Here is a 15,652-nt window from a genome sequence, read left to right as displayed (position 1 = left end):
TGAAATACTATTGAATATTTTTAATAGAAATCCATACTTATTATCAGAGGAGGAAGATGACGATGTTGATGATGATACCAATGTTGAGAAAAATGAAACCGAACCACCAAAAGGAAAAAAGAAAAAGCAAAAGAATAAACAACTGCAGAAGCCACAGAAAAATAGGCCATTACTTGTTGATGTTGATCTCAGCTTGTCAGCATATGCCAATGCCAAAAAGTAAGTCTTAAATTTAAGTATAAAATTTAGGGGGGGGGAATATATAAAGTTTAGGTAAAGTATTATCTCCAGTAAATCAGTTTGAATATTATAGATTAGAAAAATCATTATTTTGCCTATTTGTACTTTGGGGTGAAGATAATTTTTTGAGATCTTATTTTGTGCAGTATACAACTTTATTTTCATACTGAACATACAATACAAAATTGCATAATGTGCACAACTGATGTTCTGTGTGATTTAAGTGTTTTAATATTAGAAATAGGAAACTTAAAAATAGTTTACTTAAAATTTAAGAGAAATATGTTTTTTAGGTATTATGATCATAAGAGATATGCTGCTAAGAAAACACAAAAGACTGTTGAAGCTGCTGAGAAGGTACTTAATATTTCTTAGAATGAATGTTAATTATTTTTCCCTATTTAGTTTAATGGCCTCAAGAATTTCTTCTGTTTAGGTGAGGTTTTCTAATTCAGAAATATCTTTTGAATTTAATTTTGTTTAAAATGTGTTATTTCCAGTATTTATTTTCTTGCTGAAAACTGCTCCTTGTCTTCACCCATCTCAGTATATAGAACCTTTATTTTTCTCTTTCCTCAGGTTAAAACCTCTGGACTCTTCTCTTGTAAACCATATCCAATCCATCAACAAATTCTTTTGCCTCTCCTTTAGATAACCAGAAACTGGCCCCCGTAATCTCTGTATTCACATGGACTTTGACTCTTCCTGGGTCTCTCACCTTTTAGCCTTTTTCCCAGTTCTGAAGTGGAGAAATCTGTTCTTATCACAGCAGCCATAGTGATCCTTTTAAATCAAAATTGAAGTTAGTTATTTCTGTTCAAAAATCTTCCAGTTGTTTCCCATATTACTCAAGATAATTCAGAGCCCTTCCCTTGGCCTACTGCTCTCGTTACATATAATTTCCAGCTATACTGCTATCTTAGCTGTTCCTGCAGCAGTGCCCCATGCAGCCTTTTCAGGACCGTTGCACATGGTGCTCTTTACCAAGAAAGCTCTTTCCTCAAAATTTCTATGGTTTTATGTTCACTTTATTCATAGGTCTACTAAATGAGACTTTTCCGGCCTTCCTGACCGCTCTTATTGAACATAGTACCACCCTCAATCACTCTTTTTTCTACTTTTGTTTTCCTTCTTAGAAAAAGCACACACACACTACACACACACACACTACACAATGTTTTTTTTTATCTTCCCTTTAGAATGTGGATTGCATGATAGTAGAGTCCTTGTTTTGTTAATTACTCTGTCTACTAGAGACAGAGTAATTGTTTTGTTAATTGTCTGGAATTAGTCACAATATCATTGTGACTGGAATTGTCTGGAATATAGTCACAATATCATCTGTTAAATGAGTGGCCTTTATAACTTGACCCTCTGCCTCTTCAACCTTGTTTCTTGGTATTTTACCCTGAGATTACTGCTTGCTAGTCAAGCTGGCCTTTTTTTCCTGCTTGTAGAACTCTTCTTCCTATGCTTTGCCATCCTTCAGGCTTTTACCTAAATACCATTTCCTCAAAGAATCTCTTTTTTGTCCATAACCAACTATAAATTAGGTTCACCTATTATACTTCTAGAGTATCCTTAGAAGCACTATATGTTTATTTAAATAACTATGTGTTTTATATTTGTTTCTTCTCCTAGATTCCAGTGGGATGGGGTATGTGTGTGTGTGTGTGTGTGTGTGTGTGTGTGTGTAAATGTCTTGGTCACTATTGTATTGCCAACATCTAGCTCAGAACCTGTTATGTGGTAGGCATTCAGTATCTGGTAAATGAATGTATTCTTTTTAATTTATAAGTCTTGAGCAAATATATGTCATCAGTAAATTTTCAAGCTAAATTATTTTAATATTCAAGCTAAACATACTTGTTCATTATTTTCCTGTCTATTTTGTGCCATCAAAAAAGTAATTTCATACTCTTATCATTTACTTGGTGTTAAATAAATTCCTAATAGGTTATTTAAAAAATGTTTATCTTATTAATAGGCATTCAAATCAGCAGAAAAGAAAACAAAACAAACCTTAAAAGAAGTCCAAACAGTTACCTCTATTCAAAAAGCAAGAAAAGTATATTGGTAAGTGTTAACACCTTTTTAAAAAAACAGTAATTGTTTTTATCAGTATTATGCATGTATATTGTTTAGAAAATAAAGCACTTCTGTAAAGTTTGTTTTAAAAACCAGTAGCCCTTAGTTATTTACCCTATCCTATTGCTTCTCCTTCCAAAAAACTACTTTTAGTTTTTTTTGCGACTCTTGGTATTTACCTCCATACCTGTTGTAATATGCTTGTATTGCAGCTTTCTTATTGTCCTGTTTAACACTATTAATATCTTCCCATTGGAAACTCTTTCCACTAATGTTCCATGACACACACACACACATAATTTCTAGGTGTAATTATAGTATATTTTATCAAAATTGGTATTTAATATGAACATTATTGTAAATGTTTAACATTATTATTATCATATTTTTACCCTGTGCCAATATTGACTATTTATAATAAAATATCAATATTGTAATACTTAAATTGTAGCCAGAGTTGATCATGGGTTTCTATTTTGTTTTCCTTAGCTTTTTTGTCTTTCCTGAAATTATTAAGTATCTTCTTGTTTCATTTGCTTTCTTTTATTTTTGTTCTTATTAATTTATCTCCACTGTTTGTTCCAAGTGTGTGCAAACACATTGGAATTCTATCGGTATCCTAGTCTTTTTTTTTTTTTTTTTTTTAAAAGATTTATTTATTTATTTATTTATACAAGCACTGGGTACAGTCAGAAACGCGGGAGGGTGAGAGAATTCACCAGAGCCAGAGCGGGGAGCAGAGCAGGCAGACTGAAGTACACTGCTGAGGGGAGCAGCGGGCAGCAGGAGAGGTCTGAGCACCATGTGAGACCCTTGCCCGGAGGCCGGGATCGAACCGGTGCTGCAGAGGCTACGGGCAGTTTTGCAACCCAGTGCTCAACCTCTGTGCCACCGGGGAGGCCCAGTATCCTATTCTTGCAGAAGTCTCTTCTGGAATTTTTTATCTGCTTTGTTTTATATTGGTTACATTAAACATTTACAAATCTCTTTTATTGTTATCCTGGAAGTATTCTTCACCTGTTCCTCTGGATCTCATACTTCCTTTTCTTCATTGATGAGGGGTATGTGTTCTAGAAGTTTCATTATAAGGGGTATATAACAGATTAATTACACTTAATTATCAGCTTGACTAGGCAAGAGAGCCCTAGTTTGAGAATACATTTTCCTCAAATGTTAAAGGCATTGTCCTTGTATTAATTTCCAGACTTGATTATGAGAAGTCCTATGTCATTTTGATAATTGATATTTAATAGGAAACCTAATTTTGCTTTTGTACAAACTTATAATCTTTTTATTTCCTTTCAATTTTCCAAAATTTCACAATGTAGTAGGTAAGGATGTTTTTATCGATACACTGAGTACTTATGGGTCTATTTAATTTGTAAGCTTTTAGTTTGAGAATTTTTTTTTTAATATTTCTTAGGAAACTGAGTGCCCTGTTTTGTTTTCTTCTGTTTTGTCTTCTTTTTCTTTCTGGAAGTCTTATTTTTAAATATGGGATCCCCAAGTCCTCAAATTTTTTGCATTTTCTATTTTTCAACTACTTATCTTTTGTTCTAATTTAAAGTTGTTTTCTTTTTTTGAATGTTTCTCTTTTATAATTTCCTGCTCTGGTTTCTTTATATATTAAATTTACAATCTTTTCTTGCACATCTTTTATCTTCCCCCCACCCCCCATTTTTTTTTTCTATTTATTGGTTTTGTTTCCACCATTTAGAGATTTTTATTAATGTCTGGTGACCACTGATTGTTTGCTTGTATTTTATAGTGGAACTTTAAAATGCTGAATGGAAGTTTTTTTTTAGGTGGGTTGGGCTTGTAAATGACCAGTGTGGTCTATTTAATGTGGGCTGCTCAATGCCCTTAGCTTTTTTCTTCTTGAGGTGTTCTCATTTTCCAGAAAAGATTCCATTTTGCTCCTGCTTATAAAATGAAAACCTGGCTGTTAGCATTTTGAGAGCCCAGTGTAAATAATCAGCTGGGGAATTTTAGTAACCAGTAGTTACATTTACTTACCTGCCTGTTTTACAGGGCAGTTTTTACCCTTACTTATAACTATTTCACATTGTCTCTATCTGAGTGATCCTCTTTATATTCTAGAAGAATTAACTTCTGGCTTTCTGTTAGGGTATGGAAAGGGCAGTTATTACCATGTTCAGAGCTGAAAAGATCTAGAAAAGTAACTGCTTCTTGATCAGAATTTTCATTCATTTCATTCATTTTCACTCATTTTCCTGTTTATAAACCCCATCGTAATCCCTATTTCTATAGTATCTTATGCTGCCATTTTTAAGCTTTGTATCGATTGTACAGTGTAAAATTGATTTGTCAACTCAGGATTCCACTTCTTGAGACTGACTACTCCTTTGTTTTCCTACTTTCAAAATTTTGTTGATTTTTAATGTGTCCTCTCACTTCTCTCATTTCTCCTTATTCTCTCATCTCTATGAATGACTTAGATTGACTTATAATTTTTGTCTTATTAGATATTGATAGCAAGGTTGTATTACCTCATAAAACAGACTGGGAAATACTCGTTTATTATTGTCCTCTAATGTTTTATGGAATTTACCTTTGAAGCTGAGTAGTAACGAAGTTTTCTTGATGGGAAAACTTTTCATTACAGATTCAAATACTTTAGTAAATATAAAACTACTCAAATTTTCTGATGTTGGTTAGCAGTGTTTTTCTAAGACTTTGAAGTTTTAATTATACTGATCAAATATTTTTAATATTCCACTGAAGAACTTTTAAACATCCCTGCAGTCTTTAATGATATCTCTCATTTTCATGATGGTTGTTATTTGTGCCTTTTTGTTGATTAGTCTAACCAGAGGATTGTCCATTTTATTAATATGTTTGTTTTTATTTTATTTTATATATTTCTTACATCATTTTTCATTTTTGCACAGTGTATGCATTTTCATCTTGGTTATAGTCCCCATACAATTCCCACCCCCCTTATTTTGACCCTAATCCCTCTTCCCTCCCCACCTCCCGGGTAGTGTGTCTCTTGTTTATAGTTGCTTGTTGATTTTGATTTTTACTTTATTATAATTAGTCTTTTTCCTGGTCCCTTATTTAGGTTTACTAAATTCCTGCTATGAGTGAGACTATCTGGTATTTTTCATTCTGACATATTTCGCTGAGCATGATCCCTTCCAGCTCCATCCATGTTGCTAAGATGAGCTTCCATATGATCCAGCAATTCCACTCCTAGGTATTTATCCAAAGGACACAGAATCATTAATTCAAAAGGGCACCTCTACTCCTGTGTTTATCGCAGCACTATTTACAATAGCTAAGCTATGGAAACAACCCAAATGCCCCAAAATAGATGACTGGATCAAGATGTGATACAGGGCCTCCCCAGTGGCGCAGCGGTTGAGCGCTGGGTTGCGAAGCTGCCTGCAGCCTCTGCAGCGCCGATTTGATCCCCAGCTGCTCCTTGGCCACTGGAGGAGGGTCCCGCATGGCGTGCAGACCTCTCCTGCTGCCCACTGCTCCCCTCAGCAGTGTACTTCGGTCCTTCTGCCTGCTCTGCTCCCCGCTCTGGCTCTGGTGAATTCTCTCACCCTCCTGCGCTTCTGACTTTACCCAGTGCTTGTATAAATAAATAAATAAATCTTTAAAAAAAATTTAAATTGTCCTGACTAATATAAAAGAAATGTTTTTTTTTTAAAAAAGGAAGATGTGGTACATATACACAATGCAATATTACTCAGCAATCAAAAACACATTTTATTAATATGTTTTAAAAGTCAGTTTATAACTATTGATCTCCTCTTTATATATCTGCTCTCTATTATTTTCATTATTCCACTTTTTTAGGAATTCATTTGCAGTTCCTTTCCTGATTTCTTGAGATGAAGCTTATTTCCTTTCCCCCACCACTCTTCTTTTGTAATACATATTTAAGGCAATAAATTTCCATCTAAGCATCGTTTTAACTGAATCTGAAAAGTTTTTTTTAATGTAGATTTTTTATTATCTTTTATGTCAAAATATGTTCTGAATTTTCATTGAATTTCTTCACATTTAGAGGTATATTAATTTCTAAATATATGGAGGTCTTGGGCTTTTTTAATTAAATTCTAGCATAATGCTCATAGATGGTATTTTGAATTATCTCAGCCCTTGACATTTTTTTTTGGAACTTGCTTTATGGTACAGCATATTTATGGTTAGTTTTATTTATAAATGTTTCATAGATAGCTTAAAAAAAAAAGTCAATTCCACAGTTTTTCAGTTCATTTCTCTAAATATCAGTTAGGTAAAATGTATTAATCATTTTTGAAATTTTATTTTATATATATTTTATTAATCATATAATAAAATGTATTATCATTTAAGTCTTTATCATCTTTACCCATGATTGTTTTCTGTTTTTTTAATGGTGTTCTCAATTTCTGAGAGAGGTAACTATCACATGATTATGGATTTGTCCATTTCTAATTTTACTTCTGGCAGTATGTATATGAGGCTATATAATTAGATGATAAAAGTACAGAAATGTTATATCTTCCTGGTTAATTGAACCTTTTATTAACTTTAATAAAATGTCCTTTAACTTGTTTTTTTTTTCTGTATCAGATAAAATCACTAAATCAACCTTTTTTTGATTACTGTTTACATCATATATCTTTTTCTGTCATTATATTTCAACCTTTATATATTCTTGTATCTTAAAGGAGCATCTTTGTCGTTGTTTGCTGCTTTGACATATTTGCTTTTTACCTGGAGTATTGATTACATTTACATAATTTGTGATTTGTTTGGGTATAAATCTACCCTTCTTACTCTTTGGTTTTTGTTTGCCATTTGTTCTCTGTTCTTTTTTTTTGTCTTACTGCCTTTTTTATTATTGATTATTTTCAATTCATCTATTAGTTATACATTCCTTTTCTAGGATGATTACAAAATACATCCTTGATTTATCTTACCCATTTTCTTTGAGGATTTATGTCTTTTTACAAACCTCTTCACAATCAACAGGGTAGTTGTATAGTACATATATTCAGCAGTGCTTATTTTTAAGTGATGCTTATTTTTAAGTGAACAAAGAAAGCAATATACAGAAAAGTGTTTGTGTCTAAAAAAGAGGAAAAGGTTAGAAAAATAGTTTTGTTTTAGGTTTTGTAAGTATGAAGAAACAGGAAGCTCATCACAGTGGCTCCCTGTTTGGTCATGGTGAAAACGAAGGGAGGCAAGACCTCTCAGGATACCTTTTTATAAAATTAAAAGTTTTTTTCAATCATGTATATGTATTAATTAAAAGATCAGATTAGAAAATAGTAATAAAATTATTTTGCTGTTTTATTTTGGGGGATATGTGGGAGTTTAATACTTGTGCTCAATCTGTCATCTTTAATCATACTTTTTTTTGTTTCGTGTAGAAGAACTCGGGTATAGGCCAGAGGTGTGGGGGGTGGAGAGGGAAAGGATTCACCAGAGACAGAGTAGGGGCCAGAACAGGTGGATTTACTAAACTACACTGCAAAGGGGAGCAGTGGGCAAGACAAGAGGGATCTGTTGTATCATATGTGGGTAAGCTCACTGATCAGGGATCGAACTCAGACCAAACTGGTAATGGCACTGAGACTTAACCCCTAGGCCACCAGGGAGGCCTCCATATTTTTTTTTTTTTAATTGTAGATTAAACCATAAAGAAAATTTTCTCAGCAGTTATGTAGGAAATAGGAAATATTTGTGTTTGTTTCTGTTGAGTCATTTTATAAATGTATCATGAAGATATGTATTGATTATGAAAACCTAAATTATTTTGTCTCTTGAGAAAAGTTAGAATTTTACACTTCCAATGGCAGTTTTTGGTCTTATGCATAAAAAAGTATAAGAATGTCATATATGTAAATGTTCAGTTGATTAGAAAGCAGAATGGGGGGCCTCCCTGGTAGCGCAAGGGGTTAAGCACCGCACTATGAAGCAATCCACAGTTTCTGTAGCATGAGTCTCTGCAGATCCCCACTGACCAGGAAGCAACCCACATGGTGCAGCAGAGCTCTCCTGTCTCACCCGCTGCTCCCCTCAGCAGTGTATTTCAGTCAGTGTGCCTGTCCGGTTCCCCACTCTGTCTCTGGTGAATCCTCTAACCCCCCTCATCTCTGGCCTATACCCAGCTCTTGTATGCAAAATAAACAAATCTTTTTTTCAAAAAGAAGCAGAATGGGAAAACAACTTTTCTGTCTTACCACTAGTAACAAAGCTTTCCAGTACTCATTGAAAGAGAGCTAAACCTCAGAACCATGTTACATTTTGTGCATTTGCTTTGTGTAATTCATTGTTAACGTTATCTTTAAGTTTAAGGAAGTTATCTATGTGAGGAAAGAAGAGATTATTTTTTAAACAGAATTTAATTGCTTTCTTCTAAGACTTTGAGAATATCCTAGACAATTTGTACCATGAGTTTTCAGTAAAATCCAGGCTTGATGTCTTAAGAAAATTAAATCATCAGGTTGTCTTAACCTACACAGGTTAAGACAGGATAGTATCCTGCTTTGTTTGTAAGAACAGTGTGAAATCAGGCAGCTATAAGATAAATGAATGTTAACTTTTTTCCTTTCAATTTGGTAGGTTTGAGAAGTTTCTGTGGTTCATTAGCTCAGAGAACTATCTAATTATAGGTGGACGAGATCAGCAACAGAATGAAATAATTGTGAAAAGATACTTGACACCAGGTAGGTAAGATTAAAATTCTAATGCATTTTGTCTAAAATAATTGGATTAGTTATCTCAATATTAGGTGTAGATATTTGTCCTTTATTAGTTTGTCTGATTGGTTTAATTGGTAGGAAGAGTTTGATGCTTGATGGTTTATGAGTTGTTGAATATGTGCTGTCATACCTCATTCTCATGTTAAGTGACTATTTCTGTTTGTAATGCTGGATTTCTGATTTTCTACTGCATTAACAAAATGGATTTCCATCCTCCAAAGTCATTGTAGCTGAAGTGTTTTAAAACTTAATTTCTCAGTACTAAAATTTGTAACCCTTTTCCATATTAAAAAAAAAAACAGGATTTAAGGTATCATTTCTTATTTGTCTTTAAGGGGACATTTATGTACATGCTGATCTGCACGGAGCTACTAGCTGTGTAATTAAGAATCCAACAGGTAATGTATTTCTATTCAGAAATTTAATTCCTTTCTTTAAAATATTTTTGGCTTACTATAAAGCAAAAGTATTTACAAGTGATACAGAATACTGTAAAATGATTTAAGGGTCAATCCATCAGTATGATATAATAATTATAAACATATATACACCCAGTAGCAGAGACTTAGAATGAAACATGAAACAGGAGGAGATAATTCAGTAATAGTTCAAGACTTCAACTCCCAACTTTCAGTCATGGATACAGTAACTAGCTATAAAATCAGTAAGGAAGTAGAAGACTTGACCAACACTATACGCCAACTATATCTAATACATGCTACATAAAAACAGTAATTACTTAGTCTTCTCAAGGAAATTAATGAAACAAATCTACTTACAAGTATTAAAAGAACAAAATAGGAATAAATGTACCAAAATGAAATGTAAGACATACATTAAAACATAAAACATCATTGAAAGATAATAAAGATCTAAATAATTGGGAAGACTTCCAATGTTTGTGGCTTGACTATCTTAATATCATGCTGAGGATACTTCTCTGATTTACTGCTGAGATCATTTAAAAGCCTTCCATGTAAAATCCTTTTTTAATAGAAATAGTAACTTTCTATAATATTGAAATGAATGTATATTTGTACTTTAAGAGCTTATGCTGCATGCAATTTTCCTATCTTGCTCTGTAGAAAGTATCTACTTAAGTACTGAAGTGGTATAGGATTGTTATTACAGGTGAGCCAATTCCTCCTCGGACCTTAACGGAAGCTGGCACAATGGCACTTTGCTACAGTGCTGCTTGGGATGCCCGAGTTATCACCAGTGCTTGGTGGGTGTACCATCATCAGGTAATAAGGGCTCTCTTTTTAATTTACTAAGAGCTACTTTGCCAAATGTTGAGAATATGGAAGTGACAAGACAGACAAAATACCTACTTTAATGGAGCTGACATTTTGATGGTGAGAAAATGATAAATGTAATGTTAGGTAACAAGTACTATATATAAGGTTTGGTATTTGTTTTTGTTTTTTTGTTTTATTTTTCTTCAAAAGCAGACTAAGGGAATAGAGGGTGTCAGTGGATGTCATTGTGAATAAAGTGTGAAAGTGTGAAGAAAGTCTTTTTTGGGAAGGTAAGATTTGAGCAGATACCTAAATTTAGAGTGAGCTATAGGGTTATGTGGGATAGATTACCAGTTGTGACTGCCATGCTGTCCTAAAAGGTCTTTCTCCTGTTAATCTTTGTTCAGATTTTCTGATTTCTCTTTGGTTCTTCCATAAAAATAGGTATATTCAATAGTTTTTCACTTACTTGGTTTTAGTAATTGTCATTCTTTGTGGTTATTGCTGTTTTATTTAGAGATACTTCATTACTTATTTGATTTAACATTGCTATTGATTATCACATTTTCAAGAATTATAATTGATAATGATATACTTTTACAAATTCCTAAATTATACAGCAAATTTTAAAGAGTTCATCCATTATCTTCTCAGATTTTATATCTATTTATATTTATTTTCATCTTCTATGGTCTGATATTGCTTTAGAAAATTATCACTTCTGGGATTGTATTTACTGCCTCAGTGCTGTTAATAAGTTATTTTAATGCTTTTATAAATGGGTTTTTTAATAATGAAATTCCCTTATTTTAATAAAACTATAACTAATATAAAGACCCTGAGATACGAGGATTTCACAGATATATATACTTTTTTTTTTAAATTGTGGTATTATCTTGCTCAATTCCTATTTTACCAAATTAGAATATATATATTTTTTTAATCTGGCATCTTTATTTCCTAAAGTAAAAGATTATTTGAGTACCAAGTAAAGCATCTCCAGAAAGGATTTTATTTAATAGTTTTATTTTAGTAAGCATGGCTTTATGATAAGCTATCTAAACAATTCTGATTTTACTTCTTATCTCTCGCATTGGAGGAAATACGTACATCAGTTCTGCCTGTAGTCCATAGTATTTGGAAATTACTGATATAGTGCATCCTTCATTATTTTTTTCTTTATTATTGCCAAAGTAGTATATCATCAGAAAGATACCTCGTCAATGTTGAGAAATTTTTCTAAATTATAAACTTCAAACATAACTGCTGCTTACTTGAATGTAATTTTACTTTCTCAAGTGAAAAAAAACTATTAAGTCAAGAGTATAATTGTAACTGTGTTCCTCAGGTGTCTAAAACAGCACCAACTGGAGAATATTTGACAACGGGAAGCTTCATGATTAGAGGTAATAACCTGGCAGTGGATGATGGAGACAGATATAGAGACCATCTACTAAATAGTCTCAGAAGCAAATCTGATTTCATATATGAAGTCTGTTAGGAAATAAAGGACATTTTTGCCTTTGTGTAGCAAAGTTAGTAATTGTCATGTCATCTTCGTATATAATTTTATTTTTTATTTGTTTTTTGCATAGAAGACCTGGGGTATATGCCAGAGGTGCGTGGGGTGAGAGTATTCACCAGAGACAGTGGGGTGCAGAACAGGCAGATTTACTGTAATAGACTGCTAAGGGGAGCAAGCGAGGTGGGGGGGGGGGTCTTCTGTGCCATATGTGGGTTAGCTCCCTGGCCAGGGATCAAACGTGGACTGAAGTAGTGATAGCGCTGAGGCTTAATCCCTAGGCTATTTTTCTTAATGAGAATGTATTTTTTCATAGTTTATAAGGATAAGGAAGTACAGCATGCCCTTTTTTAAAAAAAAAATTGATTATTCAGGGTCTAACTGATGTAAAAAATGAAAGCAAGTATTCATATTTTTTCTTTCTTAATTTTTATTCCTATACATAATGCCAAATTCTATAAATGGGAAGTGTTCCTTCAGAGACAGAAAAAAACAGTTGTATCCAGTAGTGTCAGATATCTTGCTAGTATAAAATGGAGAAATTACATTTTAATGCATTTGTGTGCATTATCTTTTGTAGGAAAAAAGAACTTTCTTCCTCCTTCATATCTAATGATGGGGTTTAGCTTTCTCTTTAAGGTACTGTTCAGCTTCTTTGTTATATTTTTTCTGATTTTTATTAGTCTAACAAAGTTCCATCAGTGAAGAAAACCTCTTTCTGTAGGTAGATGAGTCTTGTGTTTGGAGACATCGGGGTGAACGAAAAGTCAGAGTGCAGGATGAAGACATGGAGACTTTGGAGAGCTGTACAAGTGAACTAATATCAGAAGAAATGGAACAATTAGGTAGTTTTATAAAAGGAACTTTCAACATTTTATATTGTTTAATTTTGCTTCTAGATTCTTTTTTAGACTGTCATAGCTCCTTTGGGAAAATTGTAACCAAAAAAGAACACTTGCTATCAATTTTACTGAATTTTGTTTTTGGAAATGTCAAGTTCTTATTCTAGTGAATTGTAAAATATTTAATTAGATGCATAACAAATATTTTTGATTATATGCTTATATAGTCAAACCAGTATTTAATAGGTAAGGAATAAATGTGTTCAACAGAGATAGACTCAGGTATTTATGAATGAGCATTTACCTTTGGGTTTAAGAGTTAGAAGTGATACAAAGGAGTTTAAAACAAGTGCAATTTCTTATGAGAATTTACCTTGATTTAATAATGTATTTGTATTAAATAAAGAGCAAGCATGTTGCTAAAATAAATTTACTGGCCTACCTGAAGGAACTATAAAAACTATACCCTTTAAACTATTTTTCCTCTTTCTCCTAGAGTCATTCCTTTTTAGGAGTAATACTGCACTGTTTTATTTACAACTATAATGCTACAAGACTTTGTGTAGATTATAGAGGAGGCAACTAGACCATATTGTAACTATATAGTGCTCCTTTTGCAAAACTATAAATACTTGCTCTGTGCCAATTATATAACATGTATTATCTCTGTTCTCACATGCAACTTAGAATAAAGTGTCAGAATTTATAGAACTTCTTATATTGTCACTTTTTTGAAATACCTTACAAAGACAGGGTATAGTTTTCATTGTAGAAGTTGTTGCAATGACCAAAACATTTATTGGAGATTTATTGGAGATCATTTATTACAACTAATTAATAACACAAAGAATCTTTTTGTCACCCTTTGAGGATGATCAGGCATTTTTCTAGTGATCTTTTGGGGAAACAGAGTCAGTACAATATTTTCATGAGGTTTTCAGAGAATCATCTGGCTTTGCTGTGGTAGGTGACTTTCCTTATGGTGATTCTACAGATGGAGGTGACAGTAGCAGTGAAGAAGATAAAGAGGAATTACTTGAAACTCCTGTAGAAATGGAACTTATGACTCAGGTTGACCAAGAGGATATTACTATTCAGAGTGGTGGTGATGAACTAAATGAAGAATTAATTCAAGAAGAAAACTCTGAAGATGGGGAATCTGATGAGGTAGTAAAAGATCGGGAGCCTAATGGTGGAACAAAGGATGAAGGGGAAGAGACATTAAATTATCCTGATACTACTATTGACTTGTCACATCTTCAATCCCAAAGGTAATTTTATTTATTTTAAAGATTTATATTGTACTTATTTATGCATACAAGAACTGGGGTACAGGCCAGAGGTACAGGGGGTGAGAGGATTCACCGGAGATAGAGTGAGGAGCAGAACAGGCAGATCTACTGAAATACACTGCTGAGGGGAGCAGCAGGCGAGACAGGAGAGGTCTGCTGCAGCATGTGGGTCAGCTCCCTGGCCAGGTATTGAACTCGTGCTGCAGTGACTGCAGATAGCTTGATAGCACTGAGACTTTAACCCTTGCGCCATCAGGGAGGCCCCCAAAAGTAATTTTAATTAAAAACCATAAGTTAAAATTTTATAAGGTGGGAATGATGAAGAATGAATCCATACAAAAATGATACCAAGATTGATTTCAGTGCTTTTGTCCTACTGTCTTACTACCTTTTCACCATTTAACTGGGGGGTGGATCTGGCTAAAGAAATTCCCAGGGCCTAGGATGGAAAAGTACAGTAAATATAAGTGGCCAAATAAGGGGTAAAATAGACATTTGCAAATGGTTAGAAATGCTAATAGTGTAAGAAAAATAATTCCATCCAAAAAATTGTTTTATTAACTTTAAAATCTTACTGATCACCATGTAAACAATGCCATAGTTACGAAAACATGATCATTGGAGTTGAGACTGGCTTACAAGTCAGACAAACCAGAATTGAGTATCAGGGTGTGTCCTTGGCAAGTTACTCTGTATTTAAGATTCAGTTTTTTCTTGCTGCAATGGAATATAATCCTCCGTAGGGTTTCGGGGAGCAATATATGTATGTAAAACACCTAGCAATGCCTGGCACATATGAAGAGTTCATGAGCTATTTAAAAATATATATAAAAGGGCCTCTCTGGTGACTCAAGGAGTTAAGCACCATACTATGAAGCAATCCACACACTCTGCAACATGAGTTCAATCCCTGGTCGTCCAGGGAGCTACCCACATGGCACAGCAGACCTCTCCTGTCTCATCTGCTGCTCCCCTCAAAAGTGTACTTTGGTCAGTCTGCCTGTTCTGTTCCCCACTCTGTCTCTGGTGAATCCTCTCACCCCCTGCATCTCTGGCCTGTACCCCAGCTCTTGTATGAATAAATAAATAAAACTTTAAAAAATATATATATATATACACACATACATATATATATATATAAAAATGTGAGATGAGCAATTTGTTTCTATTTTTTCTAATTTTACCAAACTTGAAAATTTGTAGGAATGCCAACAATTATGATACAGAAATGTCTTGGAACTTTGTAAATCAGTGCTTTTTATGGGCTAGTGGACTCCTCTTTCTGTTTTCATAGGTCCCTCCAGAAATTGACTTCAAAGGAGGAATCTTCAAATATGGTAAGCTGTTTTTAAACTTCTACAAAGAATATCATGTACTTTTTAATTTTACTTTTTGAAAAATTAATAGTAGTGATATTATTAGTATTTGCTTGTGTTTTTTTTTGTTTTAATTTTAACAGAATGACAGTAAATTACAGAGCCGGAGACATTTGTCAGCCAAGGAAAGAAGGTAAACATATTTGTGTTATCTAACAGAAAAGCATGTGTTCTTTTTTTTTAATTGACGACTCACTTATGACAACATACTTGACTGTTCTAAAAACTTCCCATTATTAGAAAAATAAATAAAAAATAAAGACCTCCCATATTAAATTATCAAGATTTAGCACAAGTCTGTTAGTTTTTAATATTCAGCATTA

At 33.4% G+C, this 15,652-nt stretch overlaps 1 protein-coding gene across 2 annotated transcripts in view; it reads left to right on the top strand.

Annotated features, from left to right (window-relative positions):
• NEMF (nuclear export mediator factor) overlaps positions 1 to 15,652 on the top strand; it is a gene marked incomplete at both ends in the record, with an annotated part of 41,686 nt that overhangs the window by 16,982 nt on the left and 9,052 nt on the right. Inside the window, 12 exons of one of the 2 annotated variants that reach the window (XM_084240567.1) lie at positions 28 to 219; positions 534 to 597; positions 2,228 to 2,316; positions 8,920 to 9,023; positions 9,395 to 9,457; positions 10,191 to 10,303; positions 11,646 to 11,703; positions 12,400 to 12,458; positions 12,544 to 12,664; positions 13,656 to 13,932; positions 15,248 to 15,290; positions 15,413 to 15,462. In XM_084240567.1, the coding sequence (XP_084096693.1) occupies positions 28 to 219; positions 534 to 597; positions 2,228 to 2,316; positions 8,920 to 9,023; positions 9,395 to 9,457; positions 10,191 to 10,303; positions 11,646 to 11,703; positions 12,400 to 12,458; positions 12,544 to 12,664; positions 13,656 to 13,932; positions 15,248 to 15,290; positions 15,413 to 15,462 (1,233 nt within the window). The remainder of the gene's footprint in view (positions 1 to 27; positions 220 to 533; positions 598 to 2,227; positions 2,317 to 8,919; positions 9,024 to 9,394; positions 9,458 to 10,190; positions 10,304 to 11,645; positions 11,704 to 12,399; positions 12,459 to 12,543; positions 12,665 to 13,655; positions 13,933 to 15,247; positions 15,291 to 15,412; positions 15,463 to 15,652) is intronic. The other variant, XM_084240568.1, reaches the window with a different exon arrangement.

Source organism: Talpa europaea (genome assembly GCF_964194135.1).
Source record: "Talpa europaea genome assembly, chromosome: 8".
In the NCBI taxonomy this organism is placed as follows: domain Eukaryota; kingdom Metazoa; phylum Chordata; class Mammalia; order Eulipotyphla; family Talpidae; genus Talpa; species Talpa europaea.
The sequence above is the reverse complement of the archived record's forward strand: the minus strand, read 5'-3'. Positions and strand labels throughout refer to the sequence as shown.